Consider the following 20,873-nt stretch of genomic DNA (forward strand, 5'->3'; position numbering starts at 1 on the left):
CTCCCCAACCTGCTCAGAATGGGTATTGTTTGGAACTGGGGTGCCCTCTGGTGGCTGCTCTCCCCACTCACACCTAGGCCCCATCTTCAGAGAGATTTTTGGCTCCATTCCCCCAGGCACCCTGCCCCTCCCACACAGGGGGAGAGGGAGAAAGGTGGGGCTGAGAAAACGTTCTGCCTCCCTCACCACCTCCTGTGCCTCTTTTCTGAGCTTGGTGAGGTCGGAGTCACTAGGTCTGGGATAGGAGGAGGGGTTTGGAGGTGGGGGTCCTGGCCACCTGACTCTCAGGAGGTTGGTTCCTTCCCCTCTCGCGTCTGCCCCATTCTCCTCCCAGACAAGTGCTAGTCAGTGGGCTCCCAAGGCCACCCCCAGGCGGGGCACCGGACAGGATGGCAGGAGGCTGGAGGGGAGGGCAGCACATTTGCAGAGCGTCCCAGGCTATTATGAGGTAATTTTATTCCTTTCCATTTTAGGTAAAAATAGTAAATACAAGATAATAAAGGTAAAAATACATCATTTGGATTTTGTTGTTCTCCGAACGGTGCTACCTACAGTACAATTTTTGATTTAAGATCTTTAAACTTTTTTTTTTTTTTAAATAAACAAATAGAACTATTTTACTATTAGGCTATCTGTGTTCTCATCTGGCACTTAAGTATAGATCACAGGTCACCTGCCGGTTCTGTCTGGATGTGTGTGGGTGGCAGGGAGGAGGAGAGAAGGGGCACGTGGGCTGAAGTGGTTTGTCTTCCCAGGACACAGACAGAGCGGCGTTCCATGTGCTGTGGGAGGGTGCATATGCATCCAAGAAGGCCTTTTCCTGCACTGGCCACCGGACGTATGTCACTGTGGCTGGACCGACGGTCTCACACATGCGTGTGTATGGGGGGCACTTCCCCCCTCCTCCTGCGGTCATGTTTCTCACCCAATAGCCTAGATTCACAACAGTTCTGGGTCCAGGAAGGCCACTGGGCTGCAGATGTCAGCAGAGCTGCTCAGGATGGAGCCTTAGTGTCCTAGAGGAGTGGGCCTGGGACCCCTCCCCACCAGGGCTGGTGGCCAAGACATTCAACCTGGCCTTGGAATGCTGGTAGAAGTCACAGATGCTCATGTCGGCGGCTAAATGTCTTTACCCTTGTTCACCCTCAGGTGGTCTTTGTTTAAATTCTTCCCGAATTTCTCACTGAGCTGTTGGATCAGATCTGCCAGCTCGCCAGTAGCTTGGGATTTCTCTTCCAGAAGTTCATAGCGCAGGCTGGAGATATCTTGCTTGATTTCCTTCAGTTCGCCTGCAAGGACAGATGAAATTTTGGTGAGTGTTGAGTGGACAGAAGGGGCCCATCTCACCTGAGTTTGGGGCATGCATCTTTCCAGCAGGCTCTCAGATTGCTGGGCCAGCCCCCCAGGGGTGGAGGTCAGGGGACCAGAACTCTGTTTTGACCTAAGTACCACCTCGCTCCTGTCACTGAAGGACACATCATCCATTTGAGACCTTTCTCCTCTAATTCCTGGTCAAGCTCTCGTTAAGGGTCTGAGGTAGAAGGAGGCATCAAGATCAGGGCTGTGAACTGCTATCACCTGTTTCACATCATGATTGTTAGAATGTTGGTTTTGGAGACATTAAAGGCAGATTTCAAGATTCCAAGTACCACCCTCATTAACTGGAACACTTGTTTCCATGATGCTCCATGTGTTGTTCTGTTGTCATTATTTGCAGAGGGGAGAAACTCCCAAGTGTGAAGGGAGAGGCTTGGCACGGCGGACGCAGCCGTGGAGCCCGGCAGCCTTGCCAGAGCAGGGTCCATCCAGACCATGCAGGCAGCACTGCCTCACCGAAGCACTGTGACAGGCCTGCTGCCTGTTTTTCCGTAGCAAGGGACCACCAGGTGAGACTTCAGCTTATTTCTGCAGTGAACCACGTGGTTAAACGTCCACGTGCGCCAGGGCTGTGGGAGTCTTTTTCTTAACTACGAAGGGGTGTCGAAAGGTTCTTTCCCAATGTTTTAGATACGGGGCTTGACTCAGATGGGAGTCTGCTGCCCGGGGACACATTGTTCATATCTGTTTTCTAGATAGGCTTTACATAGTACAGTGCAGAGATCTTAAAGGTGCAGTCTGGTCAGTTTCGACAGATGCAGACATCCCTCTCTTGTCATTTGGTGCTCCAGTGAGCTCGTTTCATGGTGTAATTCTAGTGGCACGAAACCTGGGCAGCCTCACTTTCTATAATCAGGCATCTCCTTGTCCATCACAGTTACACACTGCTGGCCGGCCTGACACCTGGCAGTTTTATGTTCAAGACCCAAAAGTATGGGTGGATAAAAGGGCAGTTGCTTGGCCCCTAGACAGTGTCAGCCTAGGGGTGATGCCCCAGGATGAAGCGGAGGGTCACTAATGATGACCAGGCTCTTCTGTAGGCCCCAGTGGCCTAAGCGAGGGGGAGATTTAGTACCTTCATTTGTGGAGGAGGCTGTTTCTAGGTAGCAAATATTTGTCCTTGGTGTCTCATGTAGATTAATTGCCTGGTATAAAGTAATTTGTTTTTTACTTAAGAGTAACTGCTTAAAATAGACTGGGAAATAACCCAAACAGTGAAAATAATGTAGTTTGCAAACTTCTGCATGCGTCAGAATGACCTGGTGCTCTTATCAAAATGCAGACCCCCAGGCGCCACCCCAGAGAAGCAGAATAATTGGGTCTGGGGGTGGTCTGGGATGTGCATTTTTAACAAGTGACTCTGAGGCAGGGGTACTTTGAGAAACACTGGGGTTGTCAGATTCTGAGAGCCCGGATGTGAGACAGGACGGAGCCAGCTGTAACCAAGGCAGTGGCAGAATCTGAAAGAGGTGTACGGTCTGCAGCTCTCTGCGCTTGCTCCCATGACATGGGGAATTCTGGGCCACCTTGAAATCAAGGGCCATGAGACCGACTCAAGGCAGCCATCACTGTGGTAGGCAGAATGATTACCTCGCCCCGCAAATGGGTCCAGGTACTGATCCTGGGGTCCTGTCTGTGGGTGTGTTATGTTACACAGCAAAAGGGAACCATGGCTGCAAATGGAATTAAGGGTGCTAATCAGCTGACCTTAAACAGGAGATTATTTTGATTTATCCAGTCTAATCACAAGCCTTTAAAAGTGGGAGAGGAAGGCAGAAGAGTGGGTCTGAGAGATGTAGTGACAGCAGAGGCAAGAGAGGTGACAGCACGAGAAGGGTGGATGCTCTGTTGCTGGTTCTGAGGTTAAGGGGCAACGTGCAGACTGGAGGGTGGTCTAGGTTAGAGCTACAGGCTGCTCCAGCTGACAGCCAGCAAGGGAACAGAGACCTCGGTCCTACAACCACACGAATCGCCTTCTGCCAGCACCCAAATGAGCAAGCAGACCGAGCCTCCCCGGGGCCTCCAGACAGGAACACAGCCCTGCCGACAACACCTGGATTTTAGCCTGGTGAGACCATGTCCGATTCCCATCGAGCTACAGGAAGATGATATAATCCCTTACCTTCATTGACTTCATCGTTTTCTCTGTCCACCTGGGCCTTCAGGACGTATCTTTTGATGAGCCGTTTCATGATTTTCTGAAATGTGAACACAAGGCATCAGACAAGCCTGGTCAAGCACAGAGGCAGCTGGCATGGTGTATGCACGATCCTTCACTCCTGCAGAGCCCAGTCAGCTGCTGGGAATCCTCCCATGCCTGATGCCTCGCTTTTGAGAGGTGTCCTGCCTAGTTGGGGAACCTGGGCCAGTCTCTCTGTTTAACCTCTTCCCCCAGGATTTGATACCACCTGGCTCTGGGATATAAGAACAGGACACTCAATGGCAGGAGGCTGAGCCAAAGAGAGAGAGAATCATCTAAGATGAATGGGCGCTGCTTGAGGGTCCAAGGCCTGATCCGACCCTTCTTTGTGGCCTCTGCCAGTCGTCTCCTCTTCTGAGGCTGCAGCTCTGAAACACTTTCTTCTAGTTCAACAACTGCCGTGCTCAAGAGGGCGTACCGAGGTCTTAGCAGGCCAGCCCAGGTGGAGCTGCGTCCCTATGAGATGCTGCGCGTGAGCGGAGAGTCAGGACCAGGCTTGGAGGACAAGCCCAGCGCACCTGGGAAAATTCCTACCGGAGGCAGAAATAGATACAGCTGGGCCTCGAGAAGTTTTGCCAAGATACCACTTCACTGAAAACCCGCATGCCTGACTCTGCGCCCCTAGGCATGCTGTAGGGGAAGGGCTGGCCTGCGGGTTCACTTACCACACAGACACTGGGTTCTTTATGCAAATGACGCATGAACAAACATTTAAGAGACACCAATAATAGAGCCAAGTGTAAGACCACAGGGAGTGAACTTTGGATTTTGCCAGTTGTGGTTCCAAGGTTCCTGTGAAATCACAGGATTTAAAAATATTCTGGTAGCTGAGACTTCTCAATCTTGCAAGGGATGAGCAGTAAGGCAAAGAGGGAGGAATTCCCTGCTCCTTGGTTGTCCCTTCCTGTGACCTGTTCATCTGCGCACACTCGAGGATGGAGGGGACAGAGGCAGCATTTTCTAGATTGAAGGGACCTGAATTCTGTCCCCAGCTTAGTTGTGGGACGTCAAGCAGGTTGTTAAGTTCTCTCTGACGACATGGACTCAGGAAAAGCTTCTTGCAAGTAAAAGAAGTGAACTGCTGGGGTGCGAAGAGCTGGAGGATTTAACTTATTATTATCAGACGGGGGCTCTCGCAGTGCCTTTGGTGGTGAAGACCTTGCTGAGGAGCTGTCTCCTGGTCCTGAGATTCCGAGGCTTGGATTGAACCTGGCAAAGGTGCTCTCCAACAGCAAGCTCTGGGTCAGCCCACTTAGGCCAGCGCCGCCCCTCCTTGGCCCTCGGTGAGCTGGTGGTCCACTTGGCTCTGTGGTTTGAGTTGTAATCTGATTTGTGGCTGAACAGTTAATTAGCAAGTTGCCTTCCTGCTGTACCTTCTCAGAGATGCCTGGGTCTTGTCATGTTAGTGGTTAAATTGAAGCATTAGATTTCTTGTTGACATTAATAGGGCAAGTGACCTAAGTTACAAGAATATATAACTTTCCATGGGACTCATTAATGCTTTTTTTTTTTACTTTTTAAAGTGGAGAAATAAAACAAAACTGTCCCGAACCAGTCTCATGGGAACACAAAAACAAAACAAAATAAAGCAAAACAACTCAGATACCCAAGTATCTAACATTCTTACTGAATAAGGAATTCAGAAGTATTCTTCCACTGCAGACTTTCAGGCTGACGCAAGTTAAGGGGAGATCTAATTCCAATTTGTTGCCTTTCAAGAATAAGCCCAAGAATTGAGGGTTTTTAAGTTTCTGGGTCCCTAAGTTTACATGTCTTCATTGGTGGCAACTGGGCCTACCCTGCCTCTTTCATTTAGCAAGTGCTGGAAATGAGTATATTTAGTGATGTTATTCAGGCAAAAGAATTACTGCTGAGAGACACAGTGGGTAAGTATGGTCGTGACACTGAGACCTCTCTCTCTCCAGGGTAGGAGGCATACAGTTCCCCCTGCCTAGACTCCAAGGGCCCAGTGCCTTTGGCTACTGCTGTTGAAGAGAAAATTGACGATCTCTCTATGGAAAGATCCTCTCTGTGCAGCTGGGGGCAGCTAAAGACATAGACAAGGAAGAGAAAGAACACACATGGTATATTGAAAATGGCAAACAAAGTAGAGGGATGCAGTGTTGTCACCTAGGAAAACAGAAATTGAGGAACATTTGGAAGTGAATAAAACGCATCCCAGGACAAGTGACGTGTTAAACTGGGTTTATCAGACCCTGAATAGAAGGATTTAGCACTGTCAAGTTGTCTACCTTATTTTCCTTGATCTCTATGGAAAAGGCCATCTAGAAGGTGAAAAAGAGGACTCCTCACTGGGTTTTGGGGAAGGATTGTATCATCAAGGTTGGGGCTTATTTGAATGATGGACTGTGCCTGGATTCTGTGGTTCATTTGGGATGTGGCTTGTTTGCTGTGCCTATGCAGGAAGTATACCTCTCAGAGAGCGAGTCTGTGGGGTCAGTACACACCCCAACGAATTGACCCACTGGATCTTGGAAAGGTCACAGGGCCCCTCTGATAGGAGGCACACTTTGCCGCACCAGTATCATGATTTTGTTCCACTGTTAAGTCCCATGTCCACAGAACCCAGATTGGAAAAAACATTGCAAAGGCAAGGAACCAGTTTTGTGAAAAAACAAAAAACAAAAAACAAAAAACAATTCGTCTCTTGGAAGGTGAAGAAAGCAAAGCACAGAGAGCCTCTGAAGTAGTTGCCTTCCTTTACAACAGGGAGCCCCGCTCAAATCAGGCTCAACAAGCTTGAAATAAACACCTAAAGCACTAAGGCTGAGCAATCAAGCAGATCTACCGAAGAGATAAAGGGAGCAAGCTTCAAACCCACATGTGTTAGAACAACGGGGCTTTTTTCTTATTGGGAATGTCAGAACCCTAACAGTGACAGAGGCTGACTGCGTTTGTGCTCAGTGAGGTGGTAGCTCTGGGTGCAGCCTGGATAGTAAGAAAGAGAATGAGCTGCCCCCGACCTCTGCACATTTGGAAGTTGCTTTGGGAGGAGGGCAGTGCAGCTGGGAGGCCACCATGAGCCCAAGAAGACAGATGAGCCATTGTCAGGTCCTTGCCCTAACCTTTCACTCCGCTTCTCCGGTAAGAGCAGAAGTACCTCCTTCCACTCCTTGCCTCCTCCCCTCAGGCTGCAAGGGCTCAGATAGATCTCCTAGTGACTGTCCAACAGGCAGGGCAGGCTCCGAGGCAGGCTGTGATGTGACACTGTGAAGGGGGATGATGGGCCAGCACCTGGGCAGTGTGTGCAGTGAAAGACGGTGCCCTTCTGAATCAGATCTCAGCTCAGCCAGCCGTGTGACCTCCGCCACTGAGCCTCAGTCTTCTCATCTGGTAAACGGGGTTAAAGATAATGCCTCTCTCAGAAACATAGTGTGATAACACAAGGGCTAGTGTCTAGTCTGCTCTCAACGGTCCTTTTGTGTCATCTCAAGGTTTACTCCTGTTCGAGCAGACGATGGCTCGGGAAGATGCCTCGACCTCACTGAGCAGGGCTGAGCAAAGTACAAATGTGTTAATGCAAGATGCTCTCTGTTCCTGTTTACTGTCCTCCACTGCTAAGGTCCAGTTTTCCTTTCTTCTTTCCTGTGACAACACTTTGACTAAGTAGCCCCAGGCTTTTCATGGTGGATTCAGAAAATACTGGGTGAGCAAGCTTTCCAAGGTCATCAGTAGCCCGAAGCGAACCAACCAGTCACCAATCACTGCAGGAAGCTCTCAGGGAGATGGAAGGCTGCCAGGACTCAACCAGTGTTGATGGAAGACAGAAATGGGATCCCCCCGACGCTGCTTTTGAAAATGGTCTCGCTTGGAAAGAATTCATTCTGGGTACAGGACATTCATCACATAATGAGTCTTCCTTCTTCTCAGCATCTGATTCTGCTCAAAACTCAGGAGAGATTTGGCCCTAACTCGCTGTCTCTCTTTTCAGTGACACAGATAATCTAAAATTTCCTCTGAGAACCTGAGAAATAAAAATTCTTCCACTGACCCAAGGATTTGACCCGTCTAATAACTCAAAGTGGATCAAACTGGTCAGGCCCAATTTTGTGCACGATCAAATATAAGATTTCCCCCTTGCCCATTTTTAGCCCATGTCATCTGATAATACTAGAAGTACTTTGAGGGATGAGCCATTTCTTAATTGTATACCTAAGTCCTAACTATACAGCTGGCTTCTAAAATACAGATGGAGATTCAATTAGAGACCTGCGTCTGGAAGATGCCTAATCTGTAATTGTTCCCTCTGGGATGGTGGCACTAGGGACGCCTCTCCTTAGCCCAAAGGAAAGCTCAGAACAGCTTCGAATTTACATCTGACACAAATGACCAGCATAGATGACACTGCTAATCACTGGGAAGGAGAAAGCAGAAAAAGAATGGCCTGAACTTTTATAATCAATAACCTGTAGTTAACATTTATCACTGGCTCACGGGCTGATTCAGACTGATACAGAGATTTGACAGTAATTTCCAAAAGCAATGAAAGGGCTGCAAGCATAAAAGGTCATCTTCTAATTTTTATAACAGACTTTGCAGGCTGGCAGTCTAAGGTCAGGTACTCACTGAAGACACCAGTAGCCACCTGGTTGCTTCAGACAAGTACCTGGGAGTCAGGCTGCCTCTCCCTGCCCCACACCTATTGGCACACCGCAGGTCCCATTCATTGGCTCTACGTCCAGAATCTGTCTGCTTTTCTCCACATCCCATTCCAAGCCACCATCCGTCGCACCTGGATGACTGTCCCGTTCTCTTCACTGATCTCTCTGCTTCCACTCTTGTCCCCACGTGTCTCCTCATTACAGCAGTTAGGTGGGCTTCTTAAAGCATAAATAAAATTGTATCATCTTCTCTTTCCCGAAAGTGAAACTCCTCCCACTGCCTTCCTTGATAAGGCAGAGTGAAATCTACATCCTAACCTCAGTCTGGTCCCCTGCTTCCTTGCTGACCTCATCACCCTCTCCTCTGCCCTGCTGGCTGGGCTCCAGCTGCTTTGGACCTGCCAAGCTTCTCCCCTCTAGTTTTTGCTGGTGCGTTTCCTCTGCCTGGAAGGCTCCGCATGCTGCCTCCTTTGCATCCATGAGGTCTTAGCTAACTGCCCTCCCCTTGAAGGAGCCGCCTCTGAGAACCATATCTAAGCAAGGGCTCCCAGTTTTTCTTCATTTCTCCAACCTATTGTTTTCTTCTTTATCCCCAGTAAGTAGTTTAGTGCCTGGCATATTGTAGGCACTCAATAAATATTTGTTGAGTGAAGGAAGGAAGGAGCTATGTTTTGGGGGGACGACACAACCATGTGACTGAATCTATGTCTTAATTGACATAGATTAATTCTGCCCATGCTTGAGAAATAGGTAATTACCTGGTATCTGGTGGGTTTGCTGAAAGTGTTATTTACTGTCAGGTTTTCAGAATTCCTCATGCCAGCCTGGTAGCGAGTCTTCTGGAAAAAAAAAAAATACATGCATACACAATACATCATACATACATACATACATGCATACATGGTAGGACTCGAATGGCACCCACATATGGGGCTGTCTCTAAAAAGAGGACCCTCAGAAGATTGATAATGCTCACTGCTGCTTGGCTTCCTTGGACACTGTTCCTGGGGACTCTAGTTCTGTGGGATGTCAACAGGTTACACATATGGTTTGGTCAACTTTGGGAAGCACTGAGTTAAAGTTGCCCGGGACGCTTTTCTCCAGGCCTCCTCAGAAGTTTTAACATGCTCATAAACATTGAGACACTCCAGGAGGAGGAGATAATGGCCAGGGAACCTCTCTCCCCAGAGAGCATCCTCCAGTTCCACTATGGGAAGAGCTATTCCACTTCTGAGCCCACTAAAGAGTGTCCCTCACTGGGGCCAGGGCTGCACCTCTCCAGGGAGCTGCAAGGAGCGGGGGAGCCTCCACAGGCAGCCTCCGCTGGTGCCGCAGCTTTGCTGATGTGCCCCCTTTTCTGAAAAGCATTGGCCCCTCCCAGTGCCTGGTTTCCCTTGTATCAGCGGCCCCCCTCCGAATCCGAAGCACACAGTTCCCTCCTCCCGCTCCTGCCACCTTCTAAGCCCCATAAACACCATGCTACCTACCCTGAATTTGGAATTCAGCATGCCCATTTCAAGGTCATTTTCACAGCTTTTGGCCTTAGATTTGCAGAGTTTTATGAGGCACATCTTGATTCTCATTATGAGATAATAAAATGATTTAGGACTTGGCACTAGATTAAAAGGAGCAGGTAAAGTTCTTCCTTCATCAAAATAAGACAGCCAGAGCTTTGCTCGCGCAAATTTCCATTCCACGTCTGCATCCTCCTGTAGAACAAGGGAAACAACGGCCCGCCGTCAGAGGCCGTGATCTAACGACTGAGTGCAAGGCGAGGCGTGGGGCTGCAGCCCGCCAGTCCTGAGAGCAGGGGCTAAACGGGACTCTGATAGATACATTCGTGGGTCTTCTCTCCGCTCTAGATGGGGAGTTTGCTCTCGCTGAGACCGTATGCATAGTCATTCCTAAACATCTTCACCTAACCTCGTGGGTTCATCGCTGAAAACTTCAGCCGGTGCATCCACCCTTATTCTTCGGTGGGTGCTTTCACCAACGTTTTCCACTTGCCACTTACCAGAGAACTTTGCTCACTGCTGTTTAATCTCATCCGTTAGCACTTACAGCTCTGCTAGCTTATTCACCAGCCACCACGTTAATCTTTTAGAGCAATGCTGCCCCACAGCAATATGATGTGAGCCACGAAGGTGAACCACATAGGTAAACTTAAATTTTCTAAGAACCACATTGTAAAAAGTAAAATGGAACAGGTAAAGTAATTTCAGTGATATGTTTTATTTAAACCAGTAGACCCCGAATATTATCATTTCAGCATGTAATCATAAAACAATTATTAATGAGATAGCTCACTTTTTTTTTTCCTACTGAGTCTTCAAAATCGGCATGTATTTTATACTCATAGCACATCTCAGCTTGGATTAGGCACATTTCAGGTACTCAATAGGTACATGTGGTGAGTGGCTCCCATATTGGACACCACAGTGTATTTCTTATTAAAAAGTGTACTTCCTGTTGGTCAGAGTGCTGCCAGCGAAGAGATTCTGCATATGCAATCCAAGGGAACGAACCTGACTGTAGTTAGTCCGGCCACGCTCTTTTCCCTGGTGGTGGTGGTAGATGGAAGCCCCAGATCTGCTACTTCTGACCTGGTGTCAGTGCTAGAATGCTGAGTGGGCCCCTTAAGGGGTAGCAGGTATGTTTTTTCTTTTTTCTTTTTTTTGTAGGCCAGCCCCTTTGGCCTCTGACCTAGGAGAGTGGTTTCAGACCAGACATGGGATTTAGGATCAGAGAGACCTGGGCTCACAACCCCTTACTAGCTGTGTGACTTTAGGCAAGGGCCTTGGGCTTACTCATCTGAACATGGAGATGATCCCTCACATAATCCTGACATTGGCATTGAGTATGTGCTCCATGGGCGGTGGAGTCTTCTATACATAGCTACACTCAAGGGGCTGTGAACCCAGGAGGCACCGGCAGGAGGCCGTAGGGATGTGCCACGCGATACAAGGTCATTACGAGCAGGCTTGATTATGTTTGCTTTTGCAGAGACCCCACCAGCACCTGGCCTGGCCTCTGGGACATCCTATATGGGTCTTTTAGACTGGAAGCTTTGTGAGGGCAGAGGTCACTTCTGGTATAATAGAGAGATGTGACAGGGACTTGAGCGGAAGGGTGGTATAGTGGTGAGAGCACCGGCTCTGGAGCCTGCTTGGATTCAAATCCTGGCTCTGCTCCTTATGAGCTGTGTAACCATGGCAGGTGACTTAGCTGCTCTGGGCCTCATCTGTAAAATGAGGATAATAATGCCTACCTCATAGATTGTGAGAATTAAAGGAGTTAATGCCTGAAAAACACTTAGTAAACCCTCAGTAAATATTTTTTATCTCGATCGCTTAACACAGTGCCTAGTGTTCAACCTTTAGCTCTTTAGCAAATACTAATCCAGCACCTACTGTGTGCCTGGCATGCGCTGGGCAGATACTGGCGATGACAGTCCACACCCTCGTGGAACACATAGTCTGGCCAATTACATGAGCATGTTAAACAATACCTCAGCTCGTCTTTTACCTAGAGTTGTGCTAAGAGCCATGGGAGGCTCCGGCCCCTGGCCTGGCCCAGGGGTCAGGGAAGGCTGCTCCGGCGGCTGGTGTTTGAGCTGAGATCCAAGCGGTGAGTATTTCTCAACCAGGTCAAGTGTGGGTAGGAGTGGAGGGGTGGAGAAGAGTAGGAGTCAATTAGTGGAAGAGGCAGTGAGAAATGTAAACAATTCTTGAGAAAGTTGGCAGTAAAGAGCAGGAGAGAAAAAGTTGAGAGCTGGAAAGTGAGATCGAGGGAGGATTTTTTTGTAGTTACTTTTTAAGATCAAGAGACTTATTTAAATGCTGACAAGGAGGACTAGAGAGAGAGGGAGCAGGGATGATGCAGGTGGAGCAGGGATAATGGTGGCTCCTGAGGAGGCGAGTGGGCAGGGTACGTGGGCTGGGCTGCACCGATGAAGACGCAAGGCTGGTGGGGCATGGTGGGTGCAGAGACAGGTGAGTCTGCGGATTTGCGCAGTAGGTGCTCAGGATCTGTTGATTGAATAAGTAAGTGTTCTCATGGAAGGCTTTACAAATATGTACTTCATCAAAGCTCATGTGACCATGAACAGTGGGCACTTTCTGGTGGCCTCATTCCACTTTTCTTGGTCCTTGTACCACCAGTGAGATGGGTGGGAGATATGTGCTCTCACCTGAGAAGGAGAAGCCCAGAGCCTGGAGGGGAGGTGTGGGCGGCAGCATGCTCTCTCCATCTTGTGACACCATGCTTTGGTGAGATGATTTGACATCGAAAGCCATAGGCTTGCCTGCTCTTGTCATGGTCTTCCCTCATGTCAATCGTGTGGCTTTACATGCCACATTCATTTGGACCAAAGCAGGATGTGCTCATTGGGGGAAACTGAGGCCCAGAAGGGCAAGAGGGACTAGTTAGCAATAGCTCATCCACAGAGGTGACCAAATATGTATAGCGCTTTAAAAAAAATATGTTTTTCTATCAAAGGAGTGCTGTATTTTCTTGGGGGGTGGTAGGAGTGGGGGCTAAGGCTTCATAGCTTGGCTTACCTCTGCCTTGCACTTCTTGCTACTTTTCCCTGAACAATCTACAGTCTTGCAGTCCCAAGTATACCGCATCGTTTCACCCCTCCCTGCCTTGGCACATGTTTCTACTGTTGAAAATACTCTTCTTTTTGGGTGGTATTATGGACCAAATGTGTCCTTCTAAAATTCACATGTTGAGGCCCCAGTATCTTAGAATGTGACTGTACTTGGAGATAAGGGCTTTAAAGAGGTAATTAAGGTTAAATGAGGTCATAATGGTGGGGCCCGAATTCAATATGATCGATGTCGTTATAAGGAGAAGAAGAGACACCAGAGATGCAAGTGCACAGAGGAAAAGCCATGTGAGGACACAGCAAGAAGGTGGCCATCTGCAAGCCAAGGAGAGAGGCTTCGGGAGAAACCAACCCTGCCAACACCTTGATCTTAGATTTCCAGCCTCTAAAACTGAGTAAATAACTTTCTATTGTCCAAGCCACCCAGTCCGTGGTATTTTATTATGGCAAACCCAGCAAACTAATATGGGGGGGTCTTTATTTTTTTCTCTATGAGAAATACACAAATAATTGTTTCTTATAAAAAAAAATTTAAGTACAGAGGTATACTCAGCACATGCGAAAGTCCCCTTTCAAGTCTCCTCTCTCCTTTTACTCCTTCCCCAGAGGATGCCCAGGGTCGAGGGTGTCAAAAGTTTCTCTACTTTTTCTTTCTGTATATTCTGTATAATGCAAGTAAGATCTGCTTATATTTTTCTACAACTTGTGTTTTTTCACTTAACATTATCATAGGGATTTTGCTATGATCACACAAAAAAGTTCTTCTCTTTGTATATACCGTATTATATACAGTATTCTCAAGTCTATACTGTATCACAGTTTATTGAAATATTCTGATATCGATGAGCTACCCCTAAGCTTTTCTTTTAATAAACAATTGTGCAAAATCATATTTCCTCATGGATCTATTCCTCGAATTGGCATTCTTGAGTCAAATTGTTAGTGCATTTTATTTTGTTTTAATTTTTAGTTTATTTATTTAACTTTATTGTAAGTAAAACAATAATATGATTTCTAAAGGATAAAAAGGTATAACCGGAAAGGCATTCCAATGACTACGACCCCCAACCCCATCTCTCAACAGGCGCCCCTGCCGTGCGTTTCTTGTGTACCCTTTCAGAGGCTTTTTTTCTTTTTCAAATGCTTATACAATCAAAACTGAATATGCATTCCCTTTTCTTCCTCTTACACAAGAGAGACTACACTATATGCCTTGTTCTGTGACTTGATTTTTTTTCACTTACCACTCTAACTTGGAGGTCTTTCCAGATCAGTATATAGAAAGCATCTTTATTCTTTTTAAAAGCTGCACAGTATCTCACTGTTCAGATGCATCATAATTATATTTAACTGAATTCCTGTTAATTTCTTGCTGTTCTAAAGAAAGTTTCCATAGCTTATGGTTTGTGCATTTTAGATTTTGATAAATTGCCTCCTGATACTCTCTCTCTCGACTCCCTTATCTGTTTGGCAAAATTGTATTAGTCTTTGAATGGCCTTCAAGCATCACCTCTGCAAGCTTCCTCCTCCCATAGCAAATCATAGTCTCTGCTTTGCACTTCCTGCACCAGGTAAGACTTCTTTGGGTGCACTGGCCCCAGGGCATTGCAATTTGTTGATTGACGTGTCTCTTTTTCTCAGTGGACTGAGTTGAGGGCACAGACTGTGTCTTAGTCAGTTTTGTATTACTAGTGCCTAGCACAGGCTTTGCATACAGTAGGTGCTTAAGAAATACATGTGAGTCAGAAGAGAATGTGGGCTGAAACATGTAGCCATTCTGATTTGCCATGGGCACCTGCATGCTGTCCTGAGGGGATACATGTAAAAGAGGAAAGATTCACGAACCTAATCCTTTTTGCCCTTGTTGGGCCACTTGATGTGGTGCCTGCTATGCCATGTGGCTGGTTGACTGGAAGTGCTTCTTGGAGCAATCCAGGAAAAATGCCTATTGTTTGCTGTTCTGGCTTCACATTAAACACCACCCAGGCTTCAAAGGTCATTTACCTTCATTTCTGAAAACAGCAATCTAAATTAAACCAAGGGAGAGAGAGCACGATCAGTTAACTGGTCTTACCTCAATTTCCTGATATGAGTTGTTGATCATGGCTATTAGCATATTGAGCAGCACTACCACCATGGTGACGTTATAAACGCCGTAGAGAACGTAGCCGATGTTCTCGATGAATTTGTGGTCGTATTTCAGCACCACCGAGATCACTTCAGACAAGCCGAAGATGGACCAAAATAAGGTTTTAAAACTCTCCTCAACCCTGCAAGGAAATAGGCAGTCCTTTCAGGCAGATTGCATCAGCTAACACTTTTCCTAAGAAAGTTGCCATTACCCAGATGTTAGTGGTTACCTTGGACTGGGGCTGGGACTTGCTGGTGGTGCTCGTGTTCTGAAATAATGAGGTATTCAGATTTCTAAGAAGACTTTGAAAGAGTGTTAAAAAAGGGCAGTGTCTTTCTTTTCCATTCAGTCGATTTATTGCGACTCTTGGTTGTGGTATCATTTTTATCTTGTAATTAAACTTTAAATTAAATGCCAGGGCAAATGTGTGCTCTTATATGGTATTTGGCTTCTCAGAAGCACACTCTTCCTTTAGTAATGTCTTGAGCCTCTTCTCAGACTACCTAGCCCCACGTGAAGGGGAAGAGGTTGGTGTCCGCTGATGGTGCTGGTGTCATTGGTGACGGGGACCTCCTGGGCACTCAACACAAAGCAGCTCACTAAAGCCTCATGACCGCCTCTGCGGTCGGCTCACTTATTACCTCTATTTTACAGAGGGGAGCATTGACGCTCAGAGTCTTACATGCCTTTTCCAGTAGTGCTCAGCTGGAAAGTGGGGCGCAAATCCAGGCATGTCTGAGGTTTTCAAAGTGTGTACTTCTAACCACTATGCTTTACTTTACTACCCACTGGCCCTGGGATTGAGGCCAGCCACACATATTGAGTCCTCTAAACTGGGATTGAATTATTAGGAGTGAGAGTGGTGAGTTTAGTATGTCCTATTGTTGAAGTTCACCAGGTGACTGCCTACACCTAGCCCTGCAGCTCACTCAAGGAAGACACTGTATGTGCTTTGAGGGAAGTTTGGGGAAGATCTGGCTTTAAGGACACTGCTCTTTGACGCTTTGGAGACTATGAAGTTACCAAAATACACTGGTTTTAAGAGTAAGATCCAAACACATTCCATATTCTGTACTATGTGGCTCTGACCCTCTATCAGGTTAATATTCAATCAGCATAATATTCAAACAGCATAATATTCAATCAGAAAGCTGGATTTTGGTTGGGTGGTTTAGAACATGCACGTTTATCAGATGACAGCTGAGTGGCTAAGCGGTTCTTTTAGTTTGCATCCAGATTTTTGGTACAATTATGAGAAGGCACTTCTTTTTTTTCTCCTTAATATTTCAGATTTTCAACACTCACCCAAAAGTGGCCAGGATTAGCTAGATCTCAAAAAAAAAAAAAAAATCAGTGTTTCTTAAGGATTGGTATTTATTTGACAGGATGTACAAAAATACTAGTACTCGTCACTTTGGCTAAAAATTTCACTCTGACTCGCATGAATTTTCAGCTCTCTCATGTGTGAGTGTGTGTGGGCGTGTGTGTATGTGTACGTGTGTGTCTAGCCAGCTGTTTGGCGCATTCCCTACGCATCCCAGTGTCTGGAAACTGAAAAACTGAAGTGAGTTTTGGTGGCCATTATTTGTTTTTGGTTTCTTTTCAAACTATGAGGTTAGAATATTTAATTCATTTTAGTTTAGTGAGAAGACACTTCTTTGGGGATTTGGAAGTAAACACTGGGTATCAGCCATTATTTTAGAGCTCCAGCTCCTGATGCTATTTTGAAAAAGGGGTACAACTGTTTCCTCATGTGAGATGCAGATTCCATTTGTGTGAAAAAAGATGCTATTCAATGTGGGGGCATGGTTCACTGCAGGTATTATCTTCCATGAAGAAGCAATCGTTCAGTTATCACCCTTGTGGAAAGCTACGGTGGCAGACAGAATCTCAAACAACCAGGTAAGCCCCAATCCCAAACTGGAAGGAGACAGCAGGACATGATCACTCTGGCCGTTGTCCACTTCCCAGTGGGATCAGGTGAAAATGGGAGGACACCGCGGACGGGCAGACAGTTACTGGTCTAGGATTATGCACTTACCACGGACAAGCTAGGAAATGGGTCATATATGCAACCGAGAGACATTCTACAGAAATTCATCTTCCCTTTCTTACTCTGGAAAACCCTGCAAACCTTTGGCTGACACAAACGAAGCAAGCAATTATAGAACATATCCAGAGGAAACCTTCGGAATTTTGATTAGGGAAAATGGCCTAGATTCGGCAGGTATTTTTTTCTCATTTGCTTCTTGCTAAACTTTGCCACTAAGCTCTGATTTATCCTCGGTGCCTTCACTTAGGCATTCGATGTCAGTAATGTGGAGGCAGAGCCGGCCCATTAAGCAGTGTGTGTTCCAGTATAAGAATATCTACAGATGCCTAAACCTGTGCCTTTGCCCTTCCTCTACGTCAGCCACCCCCACTCCCCTGCTGAGGATTGGAATGGGAGTTGTTCAATTTGTTGTCTCGCTTGTGCACAATCCTCACACTTGTTTGACTTTTGTAGCTTAAGAGTTAGCCTCTGGACTTGAATTTGGCCATGACCTCCAGGAGAATTTAATTATAAGAAGCCCAGACTCACTGGGATTGCCAGAGTGAAAGGGACTCCCTCCAGAGCAATAACCACCAGCACCTGACTGGGCAGAAAGGGGTCTTAGTCAAACTATGCATTTTTAACAATCTCTTCTAAGCTGTTTAGAGAGCATCTATAGCCCTCGCTTCCTCTTATTATAGGGCAAAAGAGTTGTGGTAAGAAAGAAGAGCTGAGTCCATTGGCTCGAATCATTCAAAATGGCTAGATTCACCATTGGGGTCTCTTGGGTCTTTCATTTGTACCCATACCTCTTCATATGAACATTCAGTGGACTAATAGAATAGACTAATTTTGTCATTTCTCAGAGGGGACCTGATAGGCTGAGTTGAATACAAATAGCTAAGTGGTGAGCAAATCGATATTTTATCTATAGCTCAAACCATATAACTAAATAAATTCTGAATGGAATTGAAGAGTTCAATGTTTAAAAAATTACATGCTCAAAAAACTAGAATGAAATATTGGTATTTACATAATCTGGGTCTGGGACATGTTTCAGAAACTACAAAGGGAAAGATTTGCCCACATAAAACTTTACTTGTATGCATCAAAAAATGTAAAAAAACAATATAAGGTAAAAAGATTAAGGGAGGAAAGAATTTGTATTTGCAACACATATGACAATGGATGATGTCTTTCTTACATAAAGAGCTCTTATAAATCAATACAAAAATGACAGGCACTCAAGAGAAAGAAAAAGGGGGGAAAAAAAACTTCCATGAAAACTTGATGTTTTTTATGGAGACCAAAGCTCCACAATTAACTTGCTATGCCATGCTCATGGCATCTTCTGGTTTAATATGTAGTAGGAAATAAATGAAACTTGTCCTCATTTCCCTGAGTGGGAAAAGACTTGTGTTACCTTGACCTTGGAAACCTGTAACAACATAATTTCACAGAGAAGGCTGGTCTTGGATAGGAGTCATTAGTACATTACTGATCTCAAGAGTTTGGGCACTGGAACTAACCCCAGTGTCTTGTGATGTTATAATGCTCTCTGAGTCATGTACTAATCATCACCAAAAATTTTCAGGAGATCTGGGACCCAGGGCATGGGGCAGAAGACCCGTCGGTCACTGTGAGGGTTTGGGGCTGTCTTTCAAGAAGAAAGTGTCTTGCAATTAGCTTCCTTTATATTCGCCACAAAGCCACTTGTCTCACAAGAAGCCCCACTGTCAACTAGCTGGTCTCAAGACTAAATTTGAGGTTCTTCACTAATATAGATGGCAGCCACTCCTTCCACATCCTCCTCCCATCCACTCTGGCTATCTACAGAGTTTACCATAGATTCCTTCAACTGTGTCAGTCACAGGAATCTTCACAGAAATAGCTGGAGGGGTAAGAACAGCAAAGGTTCATGCCTGGGTTCAAATCCCAGCTCCACCATGTAGTGGCTGTGCAAGGCTGGGCATGTTACAAAACCTGTTCGAGTCTCAGTTTACTCATCATGAAAAGGAATAATGGTGCACTAATTATTAAGTTGCTGTGAAGATTAAATGAATAACTCACGTTAAGTTTATAGTAGCCCAATAAACGGTAGCCATTATTTTTATTCATTTGTTTATTTGCCAGCTATTCACTGAACTCGGACAACGTGCCAGACACCGTACCAGGTGACAAGGATACATTGCTCCCCAGAACATGTCTCTGTCCTCATGGGGCGTGGGGGGGTGGTCCCAGTCTAAAGCAAGTCCTACAGGGCGAGCAAATGCTATAAGCATGTAGGCAAGGATGCTCCATTCGCCTTGCCTTACTCAGGAACACATACAACCCCATCAGCCCCTCAGGTGCTTCCACACAGGGCCGAATGGAGTTAATAATTCAGTGGCTCATTGATTTTTCTGAACAAGCCTCATTTTCCTTTCTATCTGCAATGATCATCATAACTCTTGATTTCATGCAAATCATGATTTCTTTCTGATTTCTCCAACCTTGCTTTCTTTCAATATTTGACTCTTGGCTTCCAGTGGAAGAGACCGAAATGTAGTCAATAGACCACCATAGCATAAGAAGCGCTCCTAATGAATAAGAGGGGGAAAGTGCCTGTGACTGATGCTGAATAGACCGTGACTCACCCTCCCCTCACTGGGTGGGTGTGTGTGGTGCGGGGGGAAGGTTGGGGCTGATTTGTCAAGTACAAGGCAGGGACGAGGTAATCAGTTCTCTACCAGGTCTGTCTCGCCTGCATAATGGGACTTTAATAACAGGTTGCCTGAAGAGGCAGTTGTGTATGGGGCTCAGAGAACAAACCGATCAACAAGGCGAGGAGTTGGGGCGATTGTTAGGAAAATTGCTGCTGCTTCAGAATGCCATGACGCCCTCCCCCCAGCGTTATGGAACTCTTTCTCCCATCCCAAACAGTTAAGTTCAGTTACCTACCCAGATCTGCACATAGCAGGCTAAAATTAAGCAGGAGGATCAGCTCCTAAAAGGCTGTTTCTCAAGTTCAGGAGACAATAGCTGCTGTGCTAGAGTTCTGCTGAAGCAGAAACAATACTCACCTGCCATCCGAGCTGGGAGATGGAAGGAGCTGCTTGGAATAAAGAAAGACCCCGCAAAAGGGCTGTATTTCCCTAATGCCCAGATCTGGAGGCCAAGAGCAGTAGGACCAGGCTTGACGAAGGTTAGGGAAGAGAGTCAGATGCCTGAGGAAATCTGAACCTCAACCCTGCCATGCCCTGTGAGCTTGTGTCCTCTGAATCACCTCTTGGTTTATCTTGGGTCCTAAAGGAGGAATTTGGTTTAGATAGCTGAGAGGTAGAGGGGCCTGGTTCCAGAATCAGTGCCAAGGAACTGGGATGCACAAAGCCTGTGCAGCCTGGATTTATTCATACTGAGGGCCAGACTCTCCTCCCAGTAGCCTTGTTGCTCCTTGAGGGCAGAGCTATGCTTTCTTGACCCTTGAAACTCCAAACCTAGTACAGAATCTGGCTCACTGAAGGCTCTCGATAAATCCAGTGTCTGTTGAATGAATGAATGAATCCCTGATGCACATCTTGGCTTCCTGGTTCCTGATCCCAGTGTTGAAGTGGGGCTCTGGTGAGGCAGTCCGAGTGCAGGCTCTGAAGTCAGGCAAACCAGGTTTGAATGTGAGCTTCTGGCCAAAAAACTTAGCTTCTCTGTGCCTCTTTTTTTTTTCCCTCTAGCTGTAAAATTGTAAAACAACAATCTCTACTTCAAAGGATTGTCATGGGGATAAAATGAGTTAATAGAATGCTTGTGAAGTATGGAAAATACTGCCTGGCACCTAACAAATATGTAATAAATGTTACTCATTTTATTATTAGTATTCTTTTTTTTTTCTTCTTTCTTAATTGCAATAGGCTCCAGCATCAGGCCAA

The 20,873-nt window shown here is 46.3% G+C and overlaps 1 protein-coding gene across 4 annotated transcripts in view; it reads right to left on the reverse strand.

Moving 5' to 3' along the window:
* Positions 1-439: 439 nt before the first annotated feature.
* The window catches only part of TRPC7 (transient receptor potential cation channel subfamily C member 7), a 126,143-nt gene continuing 105,709 nt past the window's right edge, over positions 440-20,873 (reverse strand). For all 4 annotated transcript variants that reach the window (XM_039836099.1, XM_039836097.1, XM_039836096.1 and 1 more), the window contains 5 exons: positions 14,883-15,078; positions 9,687-9,908; positions 8,958-9,038; positions 3,500-3,575; positions 440-1,289 (listed from right to left, as the gene is read on the reverse strand). In XM_039836099.1, the coding sequence (XP_039692033.1) occupies positions 1,120-1,289; positions 3,500-3,575; positions 8,958-9,038; positions 9,687-9,908; positions 14,883-15,078 (745 nt within the window). In that variant the 3' untranslated portion in view covers positions 440-1,119. The remainder of the gene's footprint in view (positions 1,290-3,499; positions 3,576-8,957; positions 9,039-9,686; positions 9,909-14,882; positions 15,079-20,873) is intronic.

The sequence above is a fragment of the Pteropus medius genome, unplaced genomic scaffold (assembly GCF_902729225.1).
Source record: "Pteropus medius unplaced genomic scaffold, Ma_sr-lr_union100, whole genome shotgun sequence".
In the NCBI taxonomy this organism is placed as follows: domain Eukaryota; kingdom Metazoa; phylum Chordata; class Mammalia; order Chiroptera; family Pteropodidae; genus Pteropus; species Pteropus medius.